The 21,241-nt window shown below is 43.5% G+C and overlaps 1 protein-coding gene across 17 annotated transcripts in view; it reads left to right on the top strand.

Annotated features, from left to right (window-relative positions):
* LOC129169030 (unconventional myosin-XVIIIa-like) overlaps window positions 1–21,241 on the top strand; it is a 120,380-nt gene that overhangs the window by 48,576 nt on the left and 50,563 nt on the right. For all 17 annotated transcript variants that reach the window (XM_054754965.1, XM_054754981.1, XM_054754972.1 and 14 more), the window contains 8 exons: window positions 4,476–4,562; window positions 10,409–10,547; window positions 12,754–12,913; window positions 12,986–13,172; window positions 14,318–14,543; window positions 14,669–14,778; window positions 18,490–18,555; window positions 19,910–20,038. In XM_054754965.1, the coding sequence (XP_054610940.1) occupies window positions 4,476–4,562; window positions 10,409–10,547; window positions 12,754–12,913; window positions 12,986–13,172; window positions 14,318–14,543; window positions 14,669–14,778; window positions 18,490–18,555; window positions 19,910–20,038 (1,104 nt within the window). The remainder of the gene's footprint in view (window positions 1–4,475; window positions 4,563–10,408; window positions 10,548–12,753; window positions 12,914–12,985; window positions 13,173–14,317; window positions 14,544–14,668; window positions 14,779–18,489; window positions 18,556–19,909; window positions 20,039–21,241) is intronic.

Raw genomic sequence — 21,241 nt, 5'->3', positions numbered from 1 at the left:
GTGTCCTGGGTCTTCCCCGAGGCCTCCTACCGGTCAGACGTGACCTGAACACCTCCCCAGGGAGGCGTCTGGGAGGCATCCTGACCAGATGCCCGAGCCACCTCATCTGGCTCCAGCAGTTCTACTCCGAGTTTCTCCCGGATGACAGTGCTTCTCACCTTATCTGTAAGGGAGAGCCCAGCCACCCTACGGAGAAAACTCATTTCGGCCGCTTGTACCCGCCATCTTGTCGTTTGGGTCACTACCCAAAGCTCATGACCACAGGTGACGGTAGGAACGTAGATGGACGGCTTTGCCTTTTGGCTCAGCTCCCTCTTCACACAACGGACCAATGCAGAGTCCGCATCACTGCAGACGGAGCACCGATCCGCCGGTCCATCTCGATTCCCATCCTTTCCTCACTCGTATCATATCTCAGCTGTATGCCACTAAAGTAACATTAGAATATTACAACATTATTCGCGTACAATTTCAACTTTTTCTCTTTAGATTACAATTGTTTTCTCTTATTTTGAGTTTATTCTTGTAAAACTACTACTGATTTTTTTCATTTGTTTTTTTTTTTTTTATTTTCCAAATATTGCAGTCGGCTTCTTAAGTAATCTTTGTAAATGTTCTTGTGGTAACATTACCACTTTATTCCCATGCGATCCTAGTGAAGACTCATTTGCACATCGCTGTGCTGTAAATGAATGTGCTATGATGCCGGTAGATGTTTCGTACTGGCCGCTACACTTTCATAGTACAAGAGACATGGCGCTTTGGGACTGGATCGTGGAAGAATCAACATACTGTATGTTGGTCCGTCCTTACACTTTTAAATGTTTGCTTTTCTCCACCAACTTCTTACTTTTGGTTCTGTTGGAAGATTAGCGGCATAGAAACTGAATGGATGGATGGTACCCGCCAAGTAAACAAACAATTTCATTGGCTCATTTGGAGCGACGTCACCTCGTTTGCTGTCACGTTAACCGTAATGCGTGAAGTAATTACGCCGCTGCAATTGGCCCGCGAGCATGGTGGCATGTTATTAGATTTCCTATTCACATGAATTGGTCACGTCTCAGTGAAGGGCCATCACGATCCGGTCCGAGGTCAGCCGTTTGGTGATGGCTGCCAAAGACGTATGAATGAATGAATTGTGCGCAGGAATACAGAGTTTTCCACAAGGTGGGCAAATGATGCTCTCCAAAGGATGCTATAATGGCCAACTCATGCAGTCTATGGGCCAAATACCATCAAAGGTCATTGTAAAGTCTTACCTGTGAAATGCGGTTTGGTCTGCAGCACATGAATGAGGCATCTGGCCACATCCAATATGGCGGCGACGTTGACGTACGGCTCAGCACTCGATGCGGCGTCTACGTATGTGTATGTCCACCCCGCTCGCCATTAGCCGTGTTTTGACAACCCACCCCGAACACGGTTAAGCAAAGCATGGGCTCTAATATACAGTATGCTGCCTGTTGAATTATGGCAACGGCAACGTTACTTGTGGCGCTTAAAGGACCATATCGGCTTTCATTATAGGGAAAAAAAAACATACCGATATCTGTGTGTGTGTATGAGAGAGTTGAGGCTTTTCTTGCCAGTTGCATATATTTGTAACCATTGGATCCATTTAAATGGAGACTTGAAGGTAGAGATAAGAGAAGAGGTGTCCTAAAAGAGGCCCATGATACTTGTGACCCAATGGTAGCCGTGTGGGACTGGGCCCATTAGGAAAAGGCCACTGGTATTGTCCAGCAAGGGGAAGATAGAGTATAAGACATACTGGAGCAGAAAATAAAAGGGAAGGTTTTTAATGAACTTAATGCGTGTGAGACATTCTATAGGGACTAGACCGCTTTCTGCTTGGCTTTCCAGTTTTTGACATTCATTGAAAAAGGGACTCAACATTCATTTCAGGAGGCGGGGTCACACGGAGGTCATGTCTCCAAGGACTTGTACAGAATTGCATCCAGTGTTTTCCTCCCGATACTCTGTTTTATTCGGCGCTGTGAAAGTAGATCATTTATCATAGATTTTCTACAGCAACAACGCTCCTGCATCACGCTGCAATGCAATAAAGAACTACTGAACTTTGCATCATTTACTGATGATATTATCCACTCCTCATCAAACTGTTAACAACAGTAGAGAAATGTCAAGAATGTACATTTTACACTGCTGGATGTCCTTCTCATTTCTGTGCCTTCTAAAGAGAGAAAAACAGCTTAAAAAAACAGCTAGCATGTTGGAACTAACAATGCACGTAACAAGACACACCTATTTGGACAATAAAGCCCTACAAAAAACCCTCCAAAAAAACACCAACAATGTTGTTTGTGCACAAGTGAGCTGTACTGTATCTAAGCCAAGCTACGATGACATTGTTATTGTAGCAGCTAACACCAAGAACCATTTTTCTGGCGTAGTGACACAGCGCATTTATCCAAAAGTAGTCATTGTAGGCAGTTCTCACAAGTCTGCCATGATTAGTAGTTGCAAAAAGACACGCCCTTTCTATGCCATTGTTGGTGATGGAAGAAGTGTCATCAAGAAGTCCTGCTAATGTTTAAAATGATGAAAATACTACAAGTATGACATGTTATCATGAATGTACCTGTTACTACACGCTCACAGGATGGATGGAAAACCACTAAACCTTCTTGGAGCTTTTTTAGAGGGATTTCTAGGCCAAATAGGTGTGTCCTATTACATGCATTCATTAGCTGCCTCTTTTTTACTAGTTTTTATATCTTTAGAAGGCACAGAAAAGAGAAAGACATTCATGTTCATGTCTCACATATGGATTGTGGATGATGGACAACATTCCAAAAAAAGTGCACTTTTCCCTTTAAGGAGGTTCTAAGTAGAGCTTGAAAATGCAAAAAGAAGAAATGGGAGTGACGCAAAAAAGCAATTTGTTGCAAAGAAGCATTCAAGTGAAATCGGCTGTTCATCAGCTGGTCAAAAATAAGCTGGAACCCCCCTAAAATAGAAATAAAGTGTAAAAAAGGAGTGAGTAACGAGTAGCTGTGCCATTCTCGTTAATGAGGTGAAAAATGGGTTTGGGCATGCTTGGATTTACATGAGCGGAACATGTAGGATGGTCCAAAAGTGTGATCTAAACAACTTTCCGTGCACCTTCTGACTGCCTTATGTTTGTATTTTACTGCATTTTGACATTTTTATGCTTGAAAAAGCTTCATTTTGGCTACACAAATGTACAATTTGTTTTAAACATTTTTTTAAAACTAATAATAGGCTGTATTCAACCACGAAACAGCATGATTTATTCATTGATATATTTTTGAATAAGGGTGATGTTGCCTGCCCCCAGAAATAAAGTAATTGAGATCTATCAGTGTGGAAAAGGTGATAAAGCCATTTCTAAAGCTTTGGGTCTCCTGCCAACCACAGTGAGAGCCATTATCCAGACGTGGAACAGTGGTGAACCTTCCCAGGAGTGGCCGGCCAACCAAGATGACCCCAAGAGCACAGCGATGACTCATCCAAGAGGTCACAAAAGACCCCACAACAACATCCAAAGAAGTGCAGGCCTCACTTGCCTCAGTTAAGGTCAGGGTTCATGACACCACCATAAGAAAGACACTGGGCAGAAACGGCCTGCATGGCAGAGTTCCAAGACCAAAACCACTGCTGAACAAAAACAACATTAAGGCACAAAAACATTTTGATAATCCCCAAGACCTTTGGGAAAATATTCTGTGGTCTGATAAAATAAAAGTGGAACTTTTTGTAAGGTGTGTATCCTATTACATCTGAAAAAGAACATCATAGCAACAGTAAAACGTGGTGGTGGTAGTGTGATGGTCTTCAGGACCTGGAAGACTTACTGTGATAAATGAAAGCATGAATTCTGCTGAAGGAGAATGTTGGTGACCTCAAGCTGAAAGCAACTTGGGTTGTGCAGCAGGACAATGATCCAAAACACACCAGCAAGTCCACCTCTGAATGGATGAAGACTTTGGAGTGGTCTAGTCCAAGTCCTGACCTGAATCCTATTGAGATGCCGTGGCATGACCTTCAAAAGGAAAAGCCTTCAATGTGGCTGAATGACAACAATTCTGCAAAGATGAGTTCCTCCCCAGCGCTGGAAGAGACTCATTGCAAGTTGATTGCAGTTGTTGCTGCAGAGGGGGGCCAACCACTTATTAGCTTTAGGGGGCCATCACTTTTCTCACACAGGGACATGTAGCTTTGTCTCCCTTAAGAATAAAAAGTTTCATTTAAAAAGTGCATGACGTGTTGAGTTGTGTTGTCATTGACTAATATTTACATTAGTTTGATGATCTGGAACATTGAAGTGGGACAAACATGCAAAGACATAAGAAATCAGGAAGGGGCCAACACCTTTTCACATCACTGTATACAGTATATCCAGTACTGTATAGTTCTTGCTACATCTTGCTTCAGTTGAGTGTGTTTTTGTGTGTCAGACTGTAATCTTCATGTGTCTCCTCCTCCAGGAGAACATAGAAATCATCCTGGATGACTCCGAGGCCAACACGTCTTTGTCCGTGGCCGTGGTGGACCAAGCATCAAGCCAATCACTTGTAAGTTCAACAAGCTCTATCTTGTTTTATATTCATGCACGGTACTGTTAATAACTCGTCTCTGAATGCGTGTCATCAAGTCCCAGAGGGACCCTGCTCACCTTTCAAGGTCTATCATCACTCACTAGTTTATCGCTGCAGCTTTCATTGAGAAATAAACATCCTCCCTCGCCATCACGCTTTCTTTCTGCAGCTTTCATGCTGTGAAAGGGCTGCTTTGGCAAAGGCTTTGGAGAAAAGGTAGGAGCAGGGAGGAAAAAAAGGTTAGCATGTCGACTTGAAGAGAAGAAGAAGAATCAATGTTTGGCCTTTGCAATCTGTGGTCTGCACCATGGAAACACAAATCAGCAGACTTCACACAGGCAGACATCATCTTGCTATTATTGCATTCACTTTCATTTTTCATTTGCTCATAAAAGACACTTTTTTTTAATACACTCCTGATCCAAATCTTCAGACCAGTTGGAAAATTGGTAGAATTTGCATTTTTGCACATTTGGATCTTAATGAGGTTTTAAGTAGAGCTACAATATGCAAAAGCAAGAAGGGGGGTGAGACAAAAAACATTTGGAGATTGTAATTTAAAGAAAAAAAAAAACTGAAATAGGCTGTTCATCAGCTGATCAAAAGTTTAAGACCATCGCTCAAAAAATACAGAAAAACTCTCCAAAGCAGAACCAAAAATGTTGTCAGTAGGACTCAGTAATGAGGAGCTCCACCGTTGTTGTTCATCACTTCCAAAATGGCTTTGGGCATGCTTGATGCCAGTGTTTCCAGGAGGCTAGTGGGAACATTGCTCCAAGTGGTGAAGATGGCTTCACCAAGGGCATCAACTGTCTGGAACTGATGGCCATTTTTAGAAACTTCCCTTGCCATCCATCCCCAAATGTTCTCTATGGGATTGAAATCAGGATGGTCCAAAAGAGTGATGTTATTCTCCCTGAAGAAGTCCTTGGTCAAGCTAGCATTGTGACCTGCAGCGTTGTCCTGTTGAAGAACCCAGCTGTTACTAAACAGATGAGGGCCCTCGGTCATGAGGGATGCCTGCCGCAACATCTACATCCGTTTGACGACCCTGCACCACCTGAAGCTCCGGTGTTCCACTCAATGAAAAAGCACCCCAGATCATGATGGACTCCCCTGTGCTGGGTAGAAAACATCTCAGGTGGGATCTCCTTGTCATGCCAGTAACGTTGAAAGCCATCTGGACCATCAAGGTTACATTTTTTAGCGTCTGATGGTTACTGTGCTGCAGTCGGCACAAGTAAGGTCTTCATGTGGGTGGAAGACCGCCCTGTGTCTTGATGGACAGCCAATGGGATCCTCTGGCTCAGCGCAGGTGTGATTATTTTGGGTCTACCACTTGACATTTTTGTTCCATAATGCTCAGGATCTTTCCAAAAAAGTAAAATGACTGATTTCCTGCTCCCAACCTCAGCAGCCATGGCACGCTGCGAGAGGCCTTGCTTATGCAGCTCCACAATCCCACCACGTTGAAAAAGTGAAAGCTTCTTAGCTTTACCATCAGGAGGGCATGACAGTGGGAATGATGACACCACATCAACATTTGGAGCACATTTGGGCTTTTATAGCCTGTGGTCTTAAACTTTTGATCAGCTGATAAACAACTTATTTTGTTTAAATTACAACGTGACACCATTATTGAAGATTTTGACGAGTTACGGATATGACTTTCACTTGAAGCATCATCAGACGCACGTGCTGTACGTGCACCTGCTGACATGCACGGCCATTTCAAAAACATTCATGCTGTTTTTTGTTGTGAAAAGATAAATGTACACGTCATTGCACATCTAATAGCTCACAGTGTGGAGCAACAGAGGCGTTATAATGCGCAACCAAGGTTGCTCTGTCAGGATTTTGATTGGACAAAATGCAAAAGACTGTTTTTATGCTTGAAAATGTAACATTTGCTTAAATAAGCATTTTTTTTACTTGCAGTGTCCAAAGGCCACTTGGAGCCCAGGGGTGGTTTCTTATTGGCTTATATGTATCATTAAACGAGAAAACTATTTTTTTTTAAAAAACAACAAATAACAGAAAAATAATAAAGAATTTAAAAAGAATAAAGTGAAAATATTACAAAACGTTGTAATCCACAGAGAAAAGGTCATCATTTTATGAGAATAGACAAACGCATGCGCCCAGCAGCTCTGCAAAAGTGTCCTAATAAACCTAATCACTTAAAAATAAAACAAACAAAGCAAAATAGGAAGAAAATGGAATAAGAATAAAGAAATAACTATGCAGCAGATGACTTTAGTTTCAATAACATGTAATAATAATAATACAGCGTGTATGGAATAACATCGTAATATGAGGAAAAATGTCATTTTAGGAGCACAGAGTTGAAATATTGAAGATAGAATGTTGTTTTTAGTCTCATTGATGTTATGATAAATAAACAAAATAAAGTTGTAATCTTTGGCAAATTATATCGGAGAAAATGTTCTAAGCTGACGGGAGTCAAGTCAAGGCACATAAAGGAGAAAGACGTGTGTTCGTGTCTCACATAAGGATCGTGGATGATGGGTATGATGGGTAAGTGCACTTCTCCTTGAACACAACACAACATGTATTTCTACTTTCCACAGTGTGTTGCCTTCGTAAGAAGAAGCAGTTTGTTAGTGAAAAGTAAGCGTCAACGTGGGAGATGACTTTCTAATACATTTCTCTGACTGTGTGATGAACTAAGTGGCCGTGGCCGTGTGGGCGTGGTCTAAGATTAGCAACTGAGTGACTGAAGCTTTGTTTATTTGTGTGTAGTGAATTGCGTTGACAAAAAAGACATGTAGTCGAAAAGTATTTTTTGGATATGTTTAGTTATTTTATCACATTTCAATGCAAGTTGTCACCTGTCTCTTCCAGACTGACACCTTGTGTTGCAGTCAGTGTGGTGTGCACGGCTGATAAGGATGTCACTTTCTGATAGCCGCTCAAAGCCACTTTGCTTTTGTGGCTCGGGTTTCTCAGAGGCTAGCAGGGAGCATTCAGGCCGCAGACGTGTTGGACGGAGCCGGCTACCAGAACGTGGGGATCATTATCTCTGCAGCTCATTTTCATCCACAAAACAAAAGTGACTTAGGCAGAGTTTTGTTTATGCCCGTTCTTTGTTTATCTCTCCTGACTGTCAGCAGCAACCATGCCAGAAAATAAACCTGTGTGGCCAATTTAGAAGCAAAGTTGTGGAAATATGCAGAGTGACACCAGGCCAACCCATTCGGTTGTGCTGCGCTGCTTTTCCCACCTTGATTTCACTTTGTAAGAAAGGACATTGTTGACAATGTGGAGGGAGAGCAAGCGTATTTACTCTGCTGATCTTTACTCAAGGTTGATCACAGCCTCGGTTGACGTTTTTAGTCACAGAGGAGGCTGCAGGAACATGTTTGGTTACTCATAAAATAATGCTGTAATTTGGTATGCAAGCTGAGGTTCATTGGAGACTCTAAATGGTCCATAGGTATGAATGTGAGTGTTTGTCTATATGTGCCCTGCCATTGGCTGGACACCAGTCCAGGGTGTACCCTGCCTCTTACCCAAAGTCAGCTGGGATAGGCTCCAGCATACCCCTATGACCCTAATGAGGACAAGCGGCATAGAAGATGGATGGATGGATGGATGGATGGATGGATGGATGGATGGTTGGTATACAAGTACAGTGGATCCTTGGTTAGCATGTTTTCTTGGTTTAAAAAAAAAAAGCCAAAAAATCCTTGTTAGCAGACTTTCAGCGTGCTAATACATGGAAACAGGAAGTGGAAGTCAACTTCGTCACCCGTCTATGATGTCATCACCGGTTGACTCTTTGCTAACTGGTCCTAACCTAGTTACGCTACAAGTCTCAAAAACACAAAACATGTTTTTTATGCATAAAACAATTCCAAAGGCTTACAAAGTAATCCCTCCTTTATGGCACTTCATTGGGTCCAGACCTGAAACCAATAAGTCCATTTTCACAAAGTAGGATTCCTTATTTATAAACATAGAAAACCTGTTTATTCCATCCATTTTCTTATGGGTATCTGGGTCCGGGTTGCGGGGGCAGCAGTCTCAGTAGAAAAGTCCACCTCTTCCAGTTGCACCTGAAGGACACCAAGGCGTCCCTGGGCCAGCTGTGAGACATAATCCCTCCAGCGTGTCCTAGGTGTGCCCCGTGGTCTTCCCCGGCCGGCACGCCCGCCAGGGTGAGTCCAGCCACCCCACGGAGGAAACTCATTTCAGCCGCTTGTATCCATGGTCTTGTTCTTTTGGTCACGACCCCAAGCTCATGACCATACTGTATGTCAGTGTGGGAACATACATCTACCAGTAAAACCTGCTTACAACCTTCTAAATACACTTGTTGACATGGTTAGAGCCCTCTAGACATGAAATAACACCCTTATACTCACCTTTACACTCCTATTACCCAATATAGTAGACATGATCGCAGAAAATAAGATATAAATAAGACTTGTGCTGGTTGTTGGTTGGTTGTTGCATGCTGCATGCAGGATGCTACATGTTGGTTGCTGCATGCCGCATGTAGGATGCTACATGTTGGTTGCTGCATGCCGCATGTAGGATGCTACATGTTGGTTGCTGCATGCTGCATGTAGGATGCTACATGTTGGTTGCTGCATGCCGCATGTAGGATGCTACATGTTGGTTGCTGCATGCTGCATGTAGGATGCTACATGTTGGTTGCTGCATGCCGCATGTAGGATGCTACATGTTGGTTGCTGCATGCCGCATGTAGGATGCTACATGTTGGTTGCTGCATGCTGCATGTAGGATGCTACATGTTGGTTGCCGCATGCTGCATGCAGGATGCTACATGTTGGTTGTTGCATGCCGCATGTAGGATGCTACATGTTGGTTGCTGCATGCCGCATGTAGGATGCTACATGTTGGTTGTTGCATGCCGCATGTAGGATGCTACATGTTGGTTGCTGCATGCCGCATGTAGGATGCTACATGTTGGTTGCTGCATGCTGCATGTAGGATGCTACATGTTGGTTGTTGCATGCTGCATGTAGGATGCTACATGTTGGTTGTTGCATGCTGCATGCAGGATGCTACATGTTGGTTGCTGCATGCTGCATGTAGGATGCTACATGTTGGTTGCCGCATGCTGCATGCAGGATGCTACATGTTGGTTGCTGCATGCTGCATGCTGCATGTAGGTTGTTCCGGTGATGAAGTCTGGCGCCTGGGTGTCTCACCGAACACGACATTACTTTTTGAATGCATTTGTAATAGTTTTGTGCAGGTAAAAGTATCGTGGTAAAAGTATAAACATGTGTTTACAGGAACAAAGGATTGGGTTAACGTGCGTTTGGGTTGGAGGCGGACCGTGTAGAACAGGTTAATGACACTAAGTTTGTAAGTTTAGGTTCCAGTGAATTAATTGTGTCTTTGATGCTGAGTTGCACTTTCTTTCTGTCCGTCCCAACCCTAACTGTGTTACTTGTTTAGCCCCCCTTTTATTTTTTTCAAATCATGGACATCTTTATCTTTCCATTTGAGGAAAAGCTGAATTGATGATGTAATTATCAGTGCAGCAGGATAGGGCGCAGGAGCACAATTACTTTTCAAACTTGAATTTCCAATGTCAGCATGAGGTCTGCTGCACTCTGGAAGCTTTCCACGTTTAGTGACCTTTCAGAGAACACCTTGCATTCAAGTAAATGAACAATTAAGGCTGAAATATCCTGCCTATTTATCATTGCTGACCGTTTGGGAATGTGCTGTTGGATTGGGTTGGTGGTCCATCCTTCTGAATGACCGAACAGGAAGTCAGGAAAATGGCAATAAGGACTTGTTTGTTGTGTCTTGTGGGACAGGTGCGTAGCGGACAAACAGATGAGGCCCGTGGGCTCCTGTGGCTGATGGAGGAGGAGGTTCTGCAGCCTGGGGCATCGGAGGAAACGCTGCTGGGACGCCTTTTTAGCTACTACGGCCCAGCTGAAGGCGAGGCCAAAGGTGAGGGTCTACGCAGAAATAACAACTGACTAAATGCAACTGTTACTGTCTATAATGAAGAATTCTAGCACATATCAGAGCAGGGATGCTCACACTCTGTCAGCCCGCAAGCTACTTTTAAAATGACCAAGTCCCAAAGATCTCCTCCTACTTTAAATATAGAAAATACATATATTTACTATATTACTAAATGTGAGTATTTCTGTAGGTTGCACATGTTTATCAGGGGTACACACACTTTTTGAGCATGCAAGTTACAGGTTGACATGATCTATCTTAAAACATGTAACACATATATCAAATGTAACCACTATACTCAATACTGATTCCTATTTCACATTCACACTTTTACAGTTTACAGGTCGTCAAAGTAGTTGATATCCTTCAATAATTCACAATTCCATTCAGTATGGCAATAAAGATAATGACACATAATTCCTCAATAGTTGTGTACATAACCTGTCAGTGAAAATAGCTACTTAGCGCTCATCAGGCGCACACTTCATGTATTCTCTCCAGTTAGCATTTGCTATCAAACATTACCCATGTGCAAGAAATGAAAATGATGATGTAAAAGAAGTCAAGGCAACATATTAAAAAGCTTTCAGCAATGAACACATTTTCCAATTCATCATGAAATCATAGTTTAAGAAAAGGAAGTGTAGAAAACACACATTTCTATAGTGGAGTTCATGATGCCAAGCAAAGACATCAAACTATTGACTTTGTTTCCACATAACTAGTCGCTACAAATGAACACATAACTTTTGTTATCGTATATGTTATGTCATGAAGTTGTATGACGTTGTATGACGTCCGCATCAGCAGTGTAGTACATCAAGAGTGACTTGAAAAATGAATGATGAATTGAAGAAATCTTCTAATAGCTGAAGTTGTTTGGGCTCTATTGTTTTATAATTGTAATGTTTAAGAATGTTAACATGGATGCGTACATGAGGTGTGGAATTAATGACGGGAATAGTAAGAATTGTCTTTACATGAAGTCTCCTTTAACTACGGCTTCTTAGCTTTTGGAATTGCATGGACATCAGGAACCAAGCGCCAATGGACTCCACCAAGACAGAACAGATTGACCAGCCATTAAAATCCTTGCTGCGTTATTGTTGTTCTACCTCAGTTGCCATGGTTACAGACCATGCAGAGCACTCCCCCAGGAGCACTCAAAGCAACTGCAGGCAAAGTGTGATTTTTCTGTCAAACACAACCTCGGAGAGCATCTCATTTGTACCCGTCTTATGCGGCAGACTCAGAGTTTTTTTCTGGAGTTCACGGCCCTCTTTGACAGGCGACCCTTGAGTCATGTTGTGGTTTTTACGTATTGGACAGTCTTATGGATTTTGACATCAGAACGACATTGGATGGGCTCACGGGGCCCACGAATAATGAGATTTGACGGAGAAACACATTTCAGGCTTTTATTGTTGTTGTATGCGGAAATGTACAGTAACTTGTCAGGCTAATTAACGCTACTTGCATTGAAAGAACTGAAGTGCTGCGTGTGAATCTTAATTTCCATCACTGTTCCACATCCTCATGGTTTGGTACATACTTTGGCATTAAGATCACAGTTGGGTGCGTACTTGGATATTAAGGGCACGGTTCAGTGTGTATCCTGGTATTAGTCGTATTGGGACCTTGATTCGGTACGTGTCTCGGTATTAAAGCAGTGTTTTGCTACGTACCTTACTATCAGGGTCATGGTTCGGTACTTACCTTGGTATGATGGCCTCAGTTCTGTAGGTACCTCAGTATTAAGGCCGCAGTGTGGACGGTACCTTGGTATTATGATCATGGTTGATGTGTTCCTCGGTACTATGGTCACGGTTCGGTGCATACCTCAGAATCACGGTCAAGGTTCTGTATGTGCCTTGCTATAAAGGCTGCAGTTTGGTACATGCCTCAGTATTATGACCATGGTTGAGTGCCTACGTTGCTATTAAAAAAAGAAGGCGCACGGCACCTGGAGGTTGGGCTGAGGAACCGCTTCTGGAGTCGCCTCCGCTTTTAGGTAGGCTGTCCCTCACTTGAAATATGTGCAGTGTGGGAAAATGGGACATTACGTCATGGGGAGGGCATTTCACCACCCTGGATGCACCTGCAAATCAGTAAGGGCGTCCTGTCCCGTGCAGGGCAGACCAGCACTGTACCGCTGCATCCCTAATATCTTGATCTCCATTTTCATCAGGTCATACTTTCCTCCTGAAGAGTGAAAAAGATAACCACTTCCTGCTAGGCCACAGTCACGGTACTGACTGGGTGGAGTATAACGCCAGAGGATGGCTGAACTACGCCAAGCAACATCCCGCCTCAACCAACGCCATCAGCCTCCTGCAGGACTCCCAGAAGTAGGCGTGATCCACGACCTTTTGCGGTGTATTTCTGATGTCAGGTTGATCTCATTCATGTGTGCCTCACAGGAAGATCATCAGCTCCTTGTTCATGAGCAGAGCAGGTGGAGCGACGGTGCTGTCGGGCTCCATCGCGGGTCTGGAGGGCGTTTCCCAGCTGTCCTTGCGACGGGCCTCGAGCATGAGGAAGACCTTCACTTCAGGCGTGGCGGCTATCAAGAAGAAGTCCGTGTGCATACAAATAAAGCTTCAAGTGGTGAGATGTTCATTTCTTTCTTTCTTTTGTCCTGTCCAGCCATTGGGGCAGGTCGTGATCTCCATGCCCTGACATGCTAAACAGATACTATACTGTAAGATGATCTTACTTTAGTTGATGCTTAGTGTTATGCACATTTGGACGTGTCTGGACCGTAGAAGGGAGGGACAGAGGAGAAGAGAACAGAAGACAAAGGGGGGACAAACGACACCAGCGACAGAAACAAACAACAGGACTGCATCAGCAGAGGTCAAAACACCATAGTGGAAACAACAACTAATATCAACAATCACAGTGATGATACTGTATCCGTATTAATTAGTCATCAGTGGGAACAGTTAGTTATAGCAGTGAACAGATTGGTTGGTAATCTTAGTGCCGAATAATAAAACCAACATGTTAGCACCGTGGATGAATCAGTGAGTTTTGTGGGCAAGTACGTGTGTACTGTGAGTGTGTACATGTATACTATATGTGTACTAGGTTGGCAGGTCTGTTCATGTCTTTGAACGATGTTGGTTCCAGCAACTCATGCAGTGGTTTGTACACATACATCAATGAATACCATCATTTGTAGATGAAGAAAAAAAACACCTTACAATGTACTGTAATTAAAAGGAAAATAGTAAAAAAGAACATTCCAAATATTTCAATATCGCAGAGGAAAAGTGAACCCAACAGAAGATTACGGATGTGGAGTACGGCACATCTTTCTCCCATATGTGCAGTATAGATATACGGTATATAGAAGTTTCCATGTTAGTTTAGCCAAAGCTAAGTAAGCCACTGCAGCTTGACAGGCTGGCCAGGGCTCACAGCTGAGAATGTGTCATGTGGTCAACTGTAGGCCGTAAAGCAATCACGGCTTGTTTCATGAGGCTTAGAAGGAAAATGGATTGGATCAAGACCGTTTCTTTTTTTTCCAGCTGCAGTCAGAGCTCAAGTTGAAAATGATATCAGGCTCGGTGTGAGTACACCGTGAGGACAAGTCCAACGAGTTAAATGGCAGAAAAAAAACAGTTGGAGCCAGTCTGAAACAACACCTGCAACATTCCACCCAAAAAGTGCACTTTGCTATCATATGTCATGCTAATGATGTCAAGGATCGCTTGATTCTCTCCCACGTGTGCTTTTGTCTGTGCCAGGATGCTTTGCTGGACATGGTGCGGAGGTCCAGGATTCACTTTGTTCACTGCATAGTGCCCAAGGCGGACGCCCTCAAAGCTCTAAGTGGATCCTTCTTCAAAGGTGGAGAAAGTGATTCTCAGGGGGAGGGTGGAGATTGTGCTTTAATGCAGCTAGATGTGGCCTTGCTCCGCGCTCAGCTGCGTGGATCCAAGCTGCTTGATGCTCTGCGGATCTATAGACAAGGTGAGACGGTTGCTAAGTAACATATGAAGACTAACCCGAGAGCTAGTCACCATTTTTCTCAGGTCACTTGTTAAAGAAATCATTCCACCAAGTGAAATGTCGTTATTGTTGACTGACCTTGCCAGGTTACCCCGACCACATGGTGTTCTCTGAGTTTCGCCGACGTTTTGATGTGCTGGCGCCGCACCTCACCAAAAAGCACGGGCGGAATTACATCGTGAAGGACGAGCAGAGAGTGAGTCAATCAGCGAGAGAGCGCTGCCACTGGCCAAACAGTTAAGATTAATGTTGTGAGAGGGGAGCTTCATTACATCTGCCCCTGATTTGTCAGCAGCCGTCTGACAGGGAAGTAAGCCGCCATTCATCAAGAGCTGCTGTCATGATCTAATCAACTTGACCATATCGCTCTCTTGCCTGCTAAAGAGCCAGGTCGCCTCAAAGCTTTCATCTGGAAATGCTGACGCTGAGTCAATGCTAGCATACTGTAGCTGTGTGCTAAACACAAAAGAAAAAAGGAGTTGGAAAAACACATTCTACTATTCTGATAAGGTCAGCACAAATGTAAGTGTTTTTCCATTCTCACTTTTTTTTCATAGTTTAGCGGCTTCTATAATTGTATATACAGTCAAACCTGTCTTAGCGGCCACCTGTATACAACAGCCACCTGCCTATAGCGGCCACTGAAAAATCCCCCGCAGAAAATGTACGTGTTATAGACCCTGTGTATAGCAGTCACCTGTCCAACGCGGCCAGCGGCCACCCATTTTGTCTCCCTTGGTCAATATCTGACCGCATATAGCGGCCAAAATACCAACTCAAGCAGAAGCTTTATGCACGAAAAAGTTTTGTTTTTTAAGCAATGAAGCCGTCGTGTGTAGACTTTAATTACTGAGTCCTAGTTCGACATAAAAAAGCTGTCTTCTTACTTTGCAATGCCGCCCTGAAAAGATTCAATGACGGCCAAAACGGTAATATTCCCACTTTGCAATGCCGTGAATAGATTCTAAAATAGCCAAAACACCTGAATAAAACATAAAATATCACTTAATTGCCGACTAATTAGAGATTAGAAGCCCATTCAATAAGAAAGGAGCGATGGTATTGTTAGTTTACGACGATCTTCGCACCTCCTCCGCACTCAATTGTTCACGTACACACCCATTCATGACTGCTTCACGTGTATCCTGTACTTATATCCTCGGGCTCGTTCACTAACATTGTTGTCATTGTTGTTATTGATATTACTAGTTTCCTCAGCGGAGCTGTTACCTAGATTTACCTACCTTTATGTGTCAACAGAGCCTTTTCCCCTACGTCTCTTGGCTTTGCTCCAGTCTTTTTGGGAATACATGTTAATATGTGTGCGCACAAATTCAAAATGGCGGCCAACCTGTCTATCGGGGCCACTTTTGCCGTTTCCCTTCAGTGGCCGCTATAGGCAGGTTTGACTGTAATTACATATATACTGTGTATCTGTATATGTGTATATGTCTATATATATTAGAGATGTCCAATATTTGCTTTTTTGCCGATATTGTCCAACTCTCAATTCCCGATTCCCGATTCCGATATCAACCAATACTGATATGTGTAACATCACGTATCTCCTTTGGTGGAATGAAAGCTAATGGATACCGCTACAGCGATTAGCTTCTGGACGTGGCTGTAAACAACATTGTACCACTGGAAGCAAACATCTGAGCAATACTTGGATTGGGCATGGCAAAGCGTGGCTCAAGGAACTCCACAAGTTTGGTGAATCTGGTGTCTTGCATGATAGAAAAGGGCTGGTTATCCAGTGCGATGCACTCCATGATGTCCCTGGGAATTGGAAGTATTGAAGGAAGAAGCCTGGCACACACTGGCAACACTTTGCAAATGACAAGTTTCATATCTGAAGGAGACACCACAGACATAACGAGCTGGCTTGTTATTTGCCACCCACGGTTGCTTACTCGCTGCAGACGCAGTTAGATGAGGTCATCATTTGTGCGCCGGGAAATAGGGGAGCCCATAGGCCTATATATAGCATTTTTCAAATCGTTTTCATTATAGGGATAAAACCCGATACACATATTACATTTTATGCCAATATCAGGCCGATCATATTGGTGGGCTGATATCATGGGACATCCCTAATAATCCATCATAATAATGATGCATGTATGATGTCATGCATGCACATCCCATCATCATCCCCTATACCCTCATGTTCATACGCTCTTCTGTTATCGTTCTGCTATTGTGCAGCACGTGTGTTATGTCATAACCAAAGTTGGAGTCCTGAGTTCAGGCCAACAGCGTTTCTCAATATTCACCTGCAATTTCCATGCCAAGCGCACTTTTTAGTGCTAATGTAAAACCTCTGAGAGGAAGCAAGGTGAGCTTTCAATTCATTGATATTTTTCCAAAATGGTGCACTTTTAGGGCCCTATGAACGGAATCTGGGCATTGGCTAATAAAAATGGAATTTGCTGTTCAACACGGAATCTCGCAGAAAGTGACATATGTGAATAAAATGCTGTCATCATGAGGAGAAAGAACGTATGGGTGGGGAAGTACTTTCCCGGTGGATCGCTCAGTCGTGGCGGAATCTCATCACAAACACTAACCCCGCCCCCCCCCGAGCTAAGCATGTTGAAATGGCAACCTGAGACACTGGCGAAAGATGGTGGAAAAGTCCTCTTAGGGAGCGTGAGTGGAAACTAGCTGGGTTAGCTGGGTAAGCAGAGCATGCTAGTGCAGTTGTGTGTGTGTGTGTGTGTGTGTGTGTGTGTGTGTGTGTGTGTGTGTGTGTACGCGTGTTTTACCGCTTGAATGTAAGCGAGCGTTTTGCGATGCCCACTGACACCGTGCAGGTTTTGAGTGAAAAAAGACAGGAGGCACGTTTATTCTTGCGCCCTGCTCATCTTAACCACCAACAGACATTGGCAACACACACGGAACACTTTCGGCCGTCAAAATAAGAGCGCTTTTTGCCACATCTTCTAAGCACAATAAGGGTGTCATCAAAAATATCTTACATTAATTCGTCCAATCCCAGTTTAGCCTTCTACATGCTACACTACTGCACGCTCTTCCACGTCCTCCTCGCTGTCGAGCGCGTTAGTACATGCAAAAGATTATCAAATGCGCTTCTGCCACCTTGTGGCCGTTTTTATGGCTTAAAACTGCTTAGAGATTGACATCTTTTATTGTGCAATTGTGTCATCACCTCTTTTTGCCTCACGCAAAAAACATAAAATGCGTACAAATAATATGCATCTTTGGGATGGGGTGTCCGGGTTTATAAAAAGGTATAAATACCGTACGTCTTTGGGACTGAATGACTTATTAACACGTTTGGAATCGCATGGGGGACTACATCTACATCTACGTTGATGTTGTAGCAACGTGTGCAGAGGCTGACATCCCTTTAGAAAAGTTAGCCTAGCTTACATCCATTTCTCAAAGACTGGACTCAATCGCCCAATGATGTATTCCATCGAGAAAAGGAAGGATGTTTGCATTTAATTCATGGACTTTTTATTCACTAACCCAAAAAGCACACCCTATGCTGGTAAAAGAAATGTAAAAGGTCCAAAAGTACAACGTAAACAATTACAACAGAAAAAACAGAATTGGTAAAACACCCCCAAGGGATTTCATAGGGCATACGGTGGTGGCAGTGGTGGTCTGGGTTGAAGTGTAGCAGGAGTTTGCTTCTGAGGGGAAATAAGCAAGAGAGTGAAAGAATGGGGTTAAGGGAGAGAGAAGTTCTTTCCCCCTGAGCCAGGATACTGAGGCTGAGTTTCTGTGGAAACACCAAACAAAAGCCCCTCAATTCTTGGGGCGAACGTCTGCTGCTGTAATCTAGCTCTGGTCTTTCTGTCTGACGGCATGATATACACAAAGCATACACACAGACGTGCTCCTTGGTATCATTGCTCTTGTGTGTCTTGTTTAGGCTGTGGAGGAGCTGCTGGAGAGTTTGGATTTGGAGAAGAGCAGTTACCACATGGGTGTGAGCAGGGTGAGTAAAGACGCGGCATCTTTTCAAATGGTGACATGAACCTTCCATTTCCACACACACGAGGTGTACACTGCTCCTCTTATTCCCGGCATGGGGGTGTTTGTCCTTCATTCCACCTGTCCCTCTTTGAGATGCGTTTTGTTTTTTTGGAAAGTAGCCAACCTCTGCCCCTCCTCATCTGGTCTTTTTGAGAGTTTGCAACTCCAAAGGCGTGTGTCTGACTGGCTGGCTGACTCTAAGTCACCATTATTCCCTCTTCTCAGGTCACGAGTGCAACATTTTCCAAACGGATGTCTGGCTTTCTTTTGTAGTGCAACTTGTAAAAGAATGACAATAACAGGACTGGCTGCTCCGAGGTCTAATCCCAGCAGCAGGCGAGTGGCTGCCAACCAAGAGAGAAAGGTTATGTTGGTGTCTCAGACATGCACGGCTCCCCAATTTAAGAACACAACAACAAAAGGGATAGTTTGATGAAAGCCGTGTTGCCCCGGACTGTACCATTAGATTAGCAGACAAACTAAAAAAAAAGCAGAAAACATTTCACACAAAGGTATCGTTAAAGCTGAGGTCCTCTTCAAAACCCCCCGACCCCCCCGCCAGACCTGACTTTGATAAATTAATTTCCACAAAGTAGGATTCCTTATTTATAAATGGAATATTTTGGCAGTTAGGGCATATAAAACCTGTTTACCACCTTTTTTTAACATGATTAGAGCCCTCTAGACATGAAATAACAACCCTATAGTCACCTTTACACTCCTATTACCCAATAGAGTAGACATAATAAGAGAAAATAAGACATAACACAGAAATAAGACATAATATAGACCCAAACAAGACACAACAAATATGTGTTCAAAAAGTAGAAAAAGTCAAAGCAAACTTGTCCCACCCCCAGCCAGAGCAAGGACCAATGAAAACAGACCACACAAAGAGGCGGAGAAGGTGTGAGAAATGTAGAATACTTGGAAGCAGACCAATTTGGTACCACTCATTTGGGTCCAGAACTTTGGGAATAAAGGCAGGTTTCATCTATCCATGAAAAACGTATTTATTTCATCCCTTGCAGGTACGCAAGCTGTCTCTTTTGGCGGTTTAGCAGTTTTTCAACCTATTGGAAAAAGACGAGGCTGATTGTCTGAGATGACTTGATCAAGCTTCCCCACAAAGATAAAACCCCACCTGTCATTCTTTCCTATTGATGGATGCTTTAGCACTCCTTCACTTTCTAGCTCACTTCTGGATTTGACCTGGCTGCTGTACTTAGTGCCATTTCCCCCATGCACTACATCATCTACGTAGCCCTGATATCCCGCTTTGCTAGTACGTTCAAACCTGTTTTTTTCTTCTCTAGTTATTCTTCAAAGCTGGCACTTTGGCTAGATTGGAGGAACAAAGGGATGAGCAAACCAAGCGCAATCTAATCCTATTCCAAGCTGCATGTCGGGGTTATCTGGCACGGCAAGCCTTCAAGAAAAGAAAGGTAAGCAAAACACCTCCTGCTTATCAGTAAAAGTCAAAATACGGTGGATGTAAAACATGGTTCATCCTAATTACCATTTAAATGACAAAACAATGCACTGCTATACATGCTTCAGGCTAGCAAACATCCATAAAGAATACAAACACTCGATGGTCGCCTTCAGTGCACCAACAATTCCACTCTTCTGAGCTGCTTTTAGTGGCTGTTGGCTTTGCACTGACTGTACTTCCCACAAGCATTTACAAATATTGCCTTAACTGTCCCCCTCGTACCTGACAAGAATTTGGAATGCTTCCCTGCGCCGTTGTAGCTTGCTAGCATCTTATATGCACGGCATGGTCTCATAAAGTGGCCTTTTCAACTGTGGTGGTCAATTACGTCACCATGGTTGCACAGAAAACTAAATTCCCGCCATGGAGACCTATCCAGTGATATAGCATGTGTTGGGGTTCTTTGCATGCTGTGTGTTGCTTTGCAGGCCCATAAGTCTCTTTTATTGCTTTTACTTGTTTGAAGGCGTACAGTAGACCCTATTTATATGGGTGTTGTTACATGTGTGTGTGTTTTAGGCTAAGACAAATGAATTTCCACTTTTCGGGGTTTAAAAGAGTTTATCTAAGTGTTTCTACAACGGAGTGTGACCTAACTCGGTGGAAATGCACAAGAGCAGATGTGACAGTGGCATCCATCCACGGGTGTGGGTCCAGGATTGAAGGCTTTGATGTAAAGCGATTGATGAAGCAGCAAATAAACAACAAGAGTTGAGTAGTATTTCCACATAGAAGAAGATCTTCTATTATTCGGGATACCAGCAGTGCAGTTTGACCTCTCACATTGTGCACGTCAATCTAATGAAGTGAGTGTAAACACGGTACAGACGAAATGATATCGTCCATTCCCCACGCTCACATGATGGTCTCTGCGGACATATGCGGCCCCACCTTCCTTCTCCGTGTGATGACTGAACCAGCATCCCCACAATCCACATGACTCCCGTCCTCCCAGTGCAGCACGATATAGATATCACAAGATATCTTGTTCAGTGGTATCTACACGTACGTATATGTTTAAAGGCCATTATTCACAGTTTGAAGTGGGCAAGGAGCCCGGTGCTTTTTAATCTGGCATTTCCACAGCACAGAAACCATCTGAAATTGCGCAGCAGCTGCAATTATAAAATCAATTTGCAAAGCGTCCAGTCCT

The sequence above is a fragment of the Dunckerocampus dactyliophorus genome, chromosome 16, assembly GCF_027744805.1.
Source record: "Dunckerocampus dactyliophorus isolate RoL2022-P2 chromosome 16, RoL_Ddac_1.1, whole genome shotgun sequence".
Classification (NCBI taxonomy): Eukaryota; Metazoa; Chordata; class Actinopteri; order Syngnathiformes; family Syngnathidae; genus Dunckerocampus; species Dunckerocampus dactyliophorus.
The sequence above is the reverse complement of the archived record's forward strand: the minus strand, read 5'-3'. Positions and strand labels throughout refer to the sequence as shown.